Here is a 10,701-nt window from a genome sequence, read left to right on the forward strand (position 1 = left end):
AGTCTATGATTATCTTCAGGGTGAGTAAGAATGGTTGATGCTCCACCTAGAATTTCAGGGATTACTATAGAGGGTTTTTTTGGTGTGGGTGTTTTGTTTTTTTTTTTTTTTTTTTACTTACACCAAGTTCTTGGAAACGTTTGTATATTACAAGTGAACTTAACTGAACTTACTTTGTTATGCAACTTGGATGCAGCCCTCAGGATTTCCTTGCATGTCACCAAAGAAGTCCTGGGCTGGCTGAATTCAAATCTGTTTCTCATGTGATACCCAACTCTATTTACAGAGTGGGAGAGAGATGCATTCCATGTACTTCAAATGGAAAGGTCCAGACTTTTGCATATATAAAGACTTTGGCTTGTTAAATTAACATTTTCATATGATTGCAGAGCATAGTTTGACTTTTCATTGTGCCCTGCTGGAGAAAGATGAAAGGTTTGCTGACATTGTGTCCATACATAATTTTTAACTTGTTTTTCAAGTAGCAATAGGGAAAAAAGAGGGACTCTCCTAGTGTGCTTTCCCACTAAATACTTCAGATTATTTTTTAATTTTTTTTTTTTTTTAAAAACTAAAACACATAAGCTCCGAATCATGCAAAATATGACCACCTCAGCTACATTAGTCTAATGTAACTGGGCAACTGGTGAAGTTGTCAGACCATCCGAAGAGGTCGTGACAGTCCATTCTCACACTGCCAGCCTGATGGGTGGGCTAAGTTAAAAAAAAAAAAAAAGACAGAGGCATCACCGTGTGCTCACTGTGTTTTCCATTTTGGTATTCCCAGTCAACCACTCTCTCTTGACATTGGTAGTTGACATTTACCACTGCACCAACGTAGTTAGAAGCAGTAAATTTGTGTTTCGTTTCATTAGCAGCTATACACTCAGTGCTATTCATCATATATAGGTGGGTCTCCATCGCTTGAAAACATTGACAGTTTCTTTCCATGATTCTGCACATGATCTTCATTCATCTTCTCCAAAGCTTCAATCTAGAGAGCCAAAAATAAATCCACGCTGAAATTATAAAACCACACCAGAATGTTTCTCAAAAGTGTTAAAAGGCAGCTTTAGATGACTGATCACGTTTATACAATATTGCTGTTTCAATGATTCTGACTGAATCATTGTATGGAGTCTATGGAGTGACTCCTGTACGGAGTGACACGCTTTGAAAGTAAAGCTTGAATCATCTGTTCTCAACAAGTTAATAAAATGAGTAGCACTCCTTTACAGTTTCATGCTATGTAACTGAAATGCACAAGTTGCAGGAAGGACTGGAGGATTCTTAAGACTTCAGCCGTATTCCCTGAAGTACAGAAGTGTTCCTTTCTCCAACTCTGAACACCTCCACTGTAACTCACCCAATGCACCAGCACTGGAAAACTTCCAAGTAATACTGAGATTACAAATCCACTGCAACCATTTTTAATGGTGAAAACTGAAAACTGTTACACTTCAATGTTTTGTGCAAGCAAAGAAACACAGCACAGTAGCCTATTTTGATCTTCACATTATTATGCTTGGCTTACTTCCTTTTGTACTCCAGGGGAGATAATTTGACTGAAGTTGCTAGTAACTAAAAGTCTGAAGTTTAAGGATGGGCTGCTCAAATTCACTTCTGTGTAAACAGCAATGTCTTTTCCATAAAACTTAGAAGCACAAAAGATGATGTAAAACAACAGCAACAAAAAAACCCACCTCACACCCCAGTGCTCCTGACAAAGTCAGTGAGAGAACTAGTTTTTGCTCAATTAACTGATACATAAGGATCGTGGAACAGTGACATTGTGTTCACTTTCTCTCTTCCTCACTTTGATGGCCTACCCCAGGAGTTAACTGGATTCAAGCTCCCACCTACTTCACGCTGGACTAGCATAAACCTACACTGTCATTAGGAATCAAGTAGAATAGAATTGCTATGTTACCTTTACTTTAATTAGCAAATATATAATGTTTGACAACTTATTTTAATAAATGTCTGATATCAGGATGCACACCTTGAGGAGTTTACAGCCAGAATTTGAAAATTAAAAGCCAAAGGTGACCAAAGATTCCTAGTCCACACTTACATTAGCTTGATTTTAGGCTTGAAAAAGGAAAACGGTAGCCTAAACTTTAAACTCACGTAACTTAAATCTAAAACATGAAAAATAAGTAGTAGAAAAATTATTATTTTTAGCCCAGCCTTCCTTACTCTGCACAACCTTTAACATATGTAAGGAAAAGACAACAAAGCTTGCTTTTAAAACTAAAACAGATCACTAAATTTTCCTTAACACTGACAGAAGAAATTATATACAACATGAAGCCTTTTACACTTGGGAGCAGGAGGACTAGGAAAGGGGGTGGAGAGGTCTATCAATCTGAAAACACACAATCACACAGAATCATTAAGGTTGCAAAAGACCTTCAAGATCATGAAGTCCAACCGTTAACCCAACACCACCATGCCCACTAACCCATGTCCCAAAGGGCCACATCTATAGGTTTTTCAAACACTTCCAGTGATGGTGACTCCACCATTTACCTGGGCAGCCTGTTCCAATGTTTGGCCACCCTCTCAGTACAGAAATTTTTCCTAATATCCAGTCTAAACCTATGCTGGTGCAACTTGAGGCCATTTCCTCTTGTCCTATCACTAGTTACTTGGGAGAAGAGACCAACCACCCACCTCACCACAACCCTCCTTTCAGGTAACTGTAGAGAGCAAAAAAGTTTATACTAGGTTGAAATAATAAAGTTTTGGAAAAAAAAAAAAAAGATGCAGAATGATTGCTGAAATTATACTCACACACACTAATCCTACAAACTAAACATAGAAAGTTAAGGTATTATAACAGCTACTACAGCTAACCAAATTAAAGTGTTAGGCACAGAGAAAGCAGTACCTCTGCTTGGAAGTCTACTTCATTGTCAGCTGTAATATTTAAACCTGAGACAGCATTGAAGAGTTCACGCTCATTAAGTGCTTCTGCCACACCTCCCTTCTGGAAGAACTAGTCAAGTATAAAAAGCACACATTAACCACTTTACTACACAAAACAAAATATTCCTTTTCCTTCCCCAAGTTACAATTACAATATTTAGTCAAAATGATATTATTTGTTTTGTTGACCTACTGATAAAAATAGTTGAAAGAACTTTTAAGTTTCAGTGGTGCCATTTTATTCTTCCACACTTTTTTCCCCTTTTGGAGGACACCATCAGTATGGACAATATGCAAGAGTAATCTTATACATGTGTGGTGGTGATCATTTTTTACAGAGTTGTATTGGTTGATTTTTAGTTAGGTCTGCATTGACTTTATCTTGGAAAACATTCAGCATTCAGAAGATTGTCAGATGAAGAGGTCCTACCTGTGCAACATTCCTACAGTCTCTGAACAAAAACTCAAGTCCGTGAGGATGGGTTGGCTCCACAGACTGACTGACATCAATAAGCCAGACCTGTAGTCACAGTGAGACAGCAAGTCACTTTGCACTGACATTTCTCATTAGATGAAACCTTTCCTTCCCATGTTAAGAATAAGCTCACCTTCCCATCATGCCAAAGCATGTTGTATTCACTCAGATCCGCATGGACCAGGTTGCATTCCTTATACAACTGTTGCATCATCTGCAAGGAACCAAATTAATGAATGAAAGAAGTGTGCTATACTCCAGATAAATATTGTTTGCTTGACTCTAACAAAAAAAAAAAAAGCACCTTTCCCCAGTTGCCTACCTAATTTACATAATTTTTTCCAAGTCTTCAATAAAGTTGCATACAGGGAATTGCAGTTTCGGTAAATTGCCAGCAAACTAAGCTTTTATCACTGAGCCTAGCTTTAGCAAGTCAGAAGAATCAGTCTGGTAAACTCATGTCAGCTCTGCCAAGCAGTCCAAGTGCATGAGACAGATAAACGTGTTCTCTAAATATACCTGTCATTCTCAGCCCAGTCACAGGAAAGAAGTCTCACAGTTTTAGATATTGAATCCTAATTAGTATGCATATGCACTTAAAACATGGTTGCGTTGCTCTACTAGTCTCAAGATCTGAGGCACAGACCACTCATTATCAAGCTGCTGGGTTAGCTGTTCTGCTTTTTGGGGTTTTCTTTAACGTCTGTAATGTAATAGTGAGTGGACAGTTAGCAGCTACATGTTTGAATCAATTGCAGCAGATAAGAGGAAAGTAAAGTATCCACCATGCAATATTCTAATTCATTCTCTGATTTCTAGATTTTCTAAAAAGGGGGGTTGGGGAAAGGCCTATCCACTGGAGAGTGCTTCAGCATTGTAAATTAAGTATTCTGTTACGCCCAGAAAGACTTCAGCAAACTTTCTAAACCACATACTGCTTCTATAAAAGGAAGACTACTTGCTCATAAATCCTCTGCTGCTAAGTATCTGTTTGTCATCAAGTTCCAGCATGTTTTCCATTCAGATTAAGATTCAATTTATTTTTTTAGCACATAATTGTTTGTTTATTCTAAGTCACACATTAAACAGCAGCAAAGTAAGCCTTTGGACTTCATATCTTGAAAGTGATGCAAGCATCCTGAAAAGTAAATAAATGCTGATTTGTCCTTTAAGTTATTCCCCTTAAAGAAAAGGCAACCCAGAATTGGAGGAGAAATCAGCATTGTCTTACATTAAGAATCTGATAGTAGGCCTTTTTCATATCTTCACTACTAAGTGTTACATCCTTTAGTTTAGGAGCTGGGACTTGATCCTGGCCAATGAAAGACATAACCAAGACGTGTTTCTTAAGGATAACCACTTGAGGACAAGGAATTCCTGCATTTTGCATTCTGTGGATCAGAAAATAGATACTGATTAAGAAAAACAAAATAAAACCCCCAAACCCTACAGTTCTAGTTCCTGCTTGCTCATTTCCAATCTGAGAACATTGTAAGAAACTTGATCCAGAATCAAAAAGTCTTTGAAATAGACCAAACTGAAAACTGAATGAATATATATATTTCACAGTATTTCACATAGGAAAATTCAGATCTTGAAGTCATAAGTTGGTCTGAAAGTGCTCACGGAAAACTAATCACTTTCATAGCTAGAGTCTGTTAACTTCATGAGCTTGTAAATTCTGCTGTCAAATCACTGAAGACACTGACAATTCACTGCACTGCAAGAAACCAGAGGCTTATTCAATCTGTACCAGGTTGTATATTATTTAGTCTAAAAATAAAATCTAAACTTCTACCCAGACATAGTGTATCTTCCTTAAACAGAGAATAGGAAACCAACAGGCATTTGGCAACTACACTTTTTTTTTTCATTACCTTGTTAAGTTATGCATTTCTTTCTCAGCCCACATACGAATAATCTTTCGTGGATTCAATTTACTGAAGCGGTCTTTAAATCTGTAGTCATCCTTAATGTATTTATCACGGTTCTTGAATTCATTGAGAGTTGTTTTAAACACTTTGATGGCACATTCTGGAGGTATAACTTTATCTTCAGTTGCACTTCTTGTGGAAAAAGTCAAATATATAACAAAGTTAACTATTCGCATCTTTACAAGCAAATGCATGTTTTTATTCTTCTATTTTTTAAATATTGCAAGATATAGCAATTTTTAATATAAGAGAGGAAAAGATCTGATTTTCGATCAAATTTGGAAGCCAATTCAGGTTAAATTTATAAGAGTTCTACAATTAAGCTTATATGTGAATGCTTGGATTTTGGCATTTGGATTATATGTTCTTCATCAAATAGGTTCCATCTCCCAATTTGTTAATATTTTATGTAAATGTCATAGCTAATAACAGTCCTGTTAATACACGTACTTGCTTCAAGAAATTACAAGTGAAAAACGTCTTGCATTAGAACAATAATAGTAGTACCACAATGTTATGTTAAGCACCACAAAGATATTGCCCGTTGAGTAATACTAAGCAAAAGAATACTCCTGAAAATCATTCAAGAAAAGGTCAGTTGTTTTTTTTTTTTAAAAAAGAGATGCTTCTTTTCTCCACACCCCCAACTTACTTCTCAACATCTCTTAATAGATTATCTGTATTTGGGCTTTATTAGTTGTTTCTTAAACCACTTTAAACTCATGGTGTTTCAATGCAACACAATCACTATTAACGTACTACAATCCTTCCAGCATGGTGGTCTTTAAAACTGGACTCTTGCATGACTTGCAAAGTGAACAGCATCCCAACGCTATTCTCAAGGTAACCTAAAAGTAAGAAACAGCACCTCTACTGAACTGCACAGATGGAGCTGATAATACAAGCCATCTGTATGGAAGGACAATCTTGAGGTAGCCTAAGATCATCATGACAGCTCTGTAGTCTGGGGTAGGTCGGTGGAAAGAGTTCCTCAAAACCTGAAGGCTTCTTTTTCATAAACGGAGTAGGTATTTTTCCACAGAAAGCTACAGTGGATTTGTCCTTGTACATTAAATGGTCTCCAAGGAGGAAAGTGGGGATTTTTTTTTACTTTACAATTGGTAGCATGTGGTTTTCAGATTTTATTATTATCTGCACATACATGAATACTAACTTTAAGTCTTGGGAATGAAAAAAAGTACAGATTGTTTAAATATTTTTGTGGTTTCTGCTTTTTAAACCATCTCTGGTACTTAAAGCTATTATCAAATACAAAAAATATACTTACTTTCCTCCATATGCATGAAAAACAACAGATTCTTTTCCTGTGCTGATGCAGCCTGTGATGGTCTCTAGCATCCCAGCATTGACCATCTTGTACAGAAGTAAACGCGTTTTAGGATCCACTGCTTTCTCCTATGGGCAAGAAATAAATATTCAATTCATTAAACCAATTCTTTCCTTTACAGTGTTTAGAGTATTTGTATACCGCAAGTGTTCAACTAGGTGAAAAGAATAATGTATTAAAAGCATTCTCTCAATTGATAGAGAAAACAACCACCCCAAACCAAACAGAAGCAAAGCCAAACTGCTCCAGCACTGTCACCTTAAGATTTAACAGTCTCAGGTACCTTATCAGCTGTGTAGCACATACAGTATTTTACCAATTACGCATAAAGCACAGACTGTGGCTCAAAAGCACTTTCTACCATGTTTTCAGGAAGTCTTTACAAATCATGAATCAAAATATCCCAAATATTATATTCCTTTTATATCAGTAACAATAAGATAAAAGCAAAACACCCAAATTTAAGAAGTCCACAGCAGGTATTACCAGAGGCTCTGCTCTAAACTCTCCCATAAAGCACATCAAACTCTTGACTTCCTAAATTATTAAGTCAGAGTTTACTTGGTCACCTCATCTTCCTGAAACTTGTTATGAAGATGGTATTTAAAGCCCCATGGTTCAACTGCAGAGTATTAGTCCTAGTTTATTTTAGTCCTAGTCCTAGTTTACTCATTGTAGCTGATTAAGAGACAGGTTTAGAAAGACAATAAGACAAAAATGGAAACTGCATGCTCTTATTTTGATATGGCTCTCAGTAATGCAGCTGAAATAAAGACAGCCTTTTTCTAGCAGGAGCTGGCTGATACCATCTCCTTCAGCAATGTTAACATAATATTGCTTAACTGTTCTACTAAAAATGGAACATTTAAAGAAATTACCAAAACAGTGTTTCAGCTGTTACACAAGATAAAAAGTATATAGAGACTTTACTGTTAAAAACATACAGCAGTGGAGTGCTCCTTCTTTTCATGGAGCCTTGCACTTCGACGTTCCTCAGAGTACGCGTGTTGCTTTAAGGCATTGAAGACTTGATTTGACAGCTTTAAGTCCATCCCAATTCCATCCCCAACTTGGAACTCAGGTGCAAACTGCAAGTATAAATTTCTATTATTTCAGCATTGTTACTAGCAGACACCACAAGTTGGCACAAGCAGAAATTTCTCATTCTGATTTGGAAAAACCTAGGGTAGATTAGGACTTATGTGAAACCACCTTTGTGTAATGTTGTCAGTGTGTTAAAAAACATATTGCTCTAAACTCAGAACTCAGAGTTCTGCCCAAATTGATAGGAGATTATCTAATATCCTGTAAAAATTGCACTTGCAGCATTTCCTTATTTGGAGAAGTTGCACCAGTTACATTAAAGAAACGAAAGGTATATACTACACATAAACAGACTGAAAAACTTTTAAGTCAAACAACTGACTGAAAATAAGTTACTTGGCTCATCAGGCAAAATGAATTAAAAAAAATTAGGTTACACGACAAAACAGCATAGTTTTGAAAAGCTATGCTTTTCAAAAATAGCCTTGGTGTTTTATTTGCCTGCATACCAAACTTGCTGAGAGTTTTCTTTTGTCAAAACAGTTCTGTGCAAATTCTTGAATCATGGTCATCAACAAATTATTATCAAACAAAAAACCCACACAACTCAAACTGCCAATTCGAATAACTAATCCAAACACTGCATTGCCTTCATCCAATGAAAAAAATAAAAATCAGCACTGTACACAGTAGCACAGATGGACAAGCATTAGTTCTTTGGTTGAATTACAGCATTGCAGTTTTACACACAAGATAAGTTTCCCTAAGTTTTCACTTACATTTTCCATGCGAGCAGTGTTCTTTCTTCCACATACCACTTCATCATGTTTAGTAGTAATGTCTTTTCCTTTTCCTATGAAGCCCTTTCTTGGTGTAGTAATAGGTTTATCTACCAGCAGTGAGAAAAATAAATCAAACTTTACACCTAAACAAACATAACTAATGTCCATAAAGGTTCCACAATGCCCACAAAAGTAACATAATTTTATTTATTAAACAGAATAAAATACTTCAATTGTATGATCTTAATGCAGTCTTCTCTTATCCTAAACATGACAGCTTCTTTTGCTATATTATGACTTACTTCTATGTCTTCTCTGGGGTGTCAGACACACTTTTGGCATGTTAAAGACAGCAATATTCAATATCATGTGAATGTGCCCCTAGCTAGATGTAGATGACGGATATGCATATCCCACAATACTTTCCACATACAGTAGTTATTTCGCCAGATTCAGCCACTGAAGCCAATACACTGGCAGACAGATGCCTGAATTTACCTGCCCAGCTTCCTGCATAACACCGCCCAATTAGGTAACCTGATTTTACATACAACTGGTATGTTCCCTTACGTTCAAAAAAAACCTACTTCAACTATGTCATATTCTTAGGTCTACTAACTGAAGAAATTGTACTGTTTAAAACTGCCACATACCTGCTCTGTAAGGATCATGACGGGTATCCTGCCAATCAACCTCATCCTCTGAGCTGTCACTGTCATAGGGATGCACCTTCCGATAATTTTCAAAGGATATGGAGACTTGAGAAACAAAACAAATAAGGATGTCTCTGATTATCAAGGATTTGCTACTTCCTCACAGCTCTGTCAACTTAAGCAGAGTACCAAGAATATCTCCAAAGCAAAAATACTTCTTCTGATGAGGGTACCTTTGCTATCTCCATTGATCTTCTTCTCTTCACGCCGAAGCTGTGCATCATATTCCCTGTCAAATTCCATCTGCAGCATCTGAGCTAGCATTAGGTCACTAGAAGTGTCAATATTTTCTCCTGTAATAAACGGTCCTTCAGCAACACTATGTAAAATGAAAACAGAAATTTAAAGAATTAAGCACAGTAATCTAAACAGAAACACTACTTTATACTATTTCATCACTCTGTACAAAAGACTTCATGCAGACCTGCATAGAAGCTAATGGATCTCAACTGTCCGCACCCCCTCTAAGCCAACACTAAATATTAATGGAGCATGACTTCATTTCTCTTAGCCAGTCCTTTGCTATGCAAACATTACTTAAACTTTTACTTGTTTACCATTCTGTAAGAAGCATTAGGCTCTATTTTTAAGATGCCCTTCATGAAAGAGAAAGAATACATGTATACATGTGTAGATATGTTTTTATAAATACATAAGTAAAAACAGATTTAAAAAAAAACAAACAGCGTTGCTTTGCTCTGCTTCACAGAAAAGACGACAGGCAAAATTTGTACGAGTTCAGAACTGGTGGACTCTTGGCCTATGCTTGGAGCTTCCAAGTATTAGGAGGATACAGGTGATACGCCTGATCTTGAAATAACATTGTACACTGTTAACAAGCTTCTCTAAAAGGGAAGAAAAAAAAAATTTCTGACATTTCTAAAACGTAGCTTACAAACTGGCTTAAAGCACCCAAAATCATGAAGAAAATATCAAGAAAGGAGGAAGGGTGAAAGAAAAAAGATCTAAAGAAGAGTTTTAACTGGGGAAGCCATTGTCACTGAAAGAGACCTGAAGAAGCAGAGTTAGGAGATAATAGGCAAAGCACTTACTAACCACTACACATTAAGCACATTGTAAGAAAATGCAGAAGAGCTAGAAGATGGCCTCACAACTATGGAGATCACTAATCCAGGATTTAAACTTACGCAACCACTTCAGGAAAAGCAGCATTTTCTTCTTCCAGCTGCAACTCTTTCGCCAGCTGTTCACTCATTACATCAGCAAGGGAACATGATAGTGATGTTGTGTTAGGGACTCCCCACGGACACTGCAAATAAACATTTTATTCAAGTCAGCAAGAAATGCAGTGGCAACACAATAATCAGGATAATTAGCTATGACTTGGCTCTAAAATAAGCTCATGTAATCTTACCAGAGCTTGTCTTCTACAGATACACAGGGAATTATGATAAACTACAGTACAGAAAATACCTCAAGGAATAGTTTCATAAACTCAATAGGGAGAATTGTG

General features: G+C 36.7%; 1 protein-coding gene across 2 annotated transcripts; it reads right to left on the reverse strand.

The window, feature by feature from the left end:
- Positions 1–662: 662 nt before the first annotated feature.
- RIOK3 (RIO kinase 3) lies at positions 663–10,493 on the reverse strand. 2 transcript variants are annotated; one of them, XM_010292685.1, is made up of 12 exons: positions 10,376–10,493; positions 9,401–9,546; positions 9,168–9,272; positions 8,512–8,621; positions 7,633–7,776; positions 6,629–6,756; positions 5,284–5,472; positions 4,638–4,797; positions 3,540–3,620; positions 3,362–3,451; positions 2,894–3,001; positions 663–994 (listed from the first exon to the last, which is right to left on the reverse strand). In XM_010292685.1, exons 1-12 carry the CDS (start codon positions 10,441–10,443, stop codon positions 893–895), a joined length of 1,431 nt encoding a protein of 476 aa, XP_010290987.1. In that variant the 5' UTR covers positions 10,444–10,493; the 3' UTR covers positions 663–892. The 2 variants fall into 2 exon arrangements, with proteins under 2 accessions (XP_010290987.1, XP_010290988.1); XM_010292686.1 differs by having other exon boundaries at positions 5,284–5,469; positions 10,376–10,491.
- Positions 10,494–10,701: the final 208 nt, after the last annotated feature.

Source organism: Phaethon lepturus, unplaced genomic scaffold (genome assembly GCF_000687285.1).
Source record: "Phaethon lepturus isolate BGI_N335 unplaced genomic scaffold, ASM68728v1 scaffold18108, whole genome shotgun sequence".
In the NCBI taxonomy this organism is placed as follows: Eukaryota; Metazoa; Chordata; class Aves; order Phaethontiformes; family Phaethontidae; genus Phaethon; species Phaethon lepturus.

What these genes read in the sequence shown, in the direction of transcription:
- RIOK3 (XM_010292685.1), bottom strand. Translation starts at nt 10,443, where the DNA reads ATGAGTGAACAGCTGGCGAAAGAGTTGCAGCTGGAAGAAGAAAATGCT. An exon ending in GATCAATGGAGATAGCAAAG is followed by an intron (nt 9,273 to 9,400) that starts GTACCCTCATCA and finishes TTGTTTCTCAAG; the next exon opens with TCTCCATATCCTTTGAAAAT. An exon ending in GAAATGCATAACTTAACAAG is followed by an intron (nt 4,798 to 5,283) that starts GTAATGAAAAAA and finishes TCTGATCCACAG; the next exon opens with AATGCAAAATGCAGGAATTC.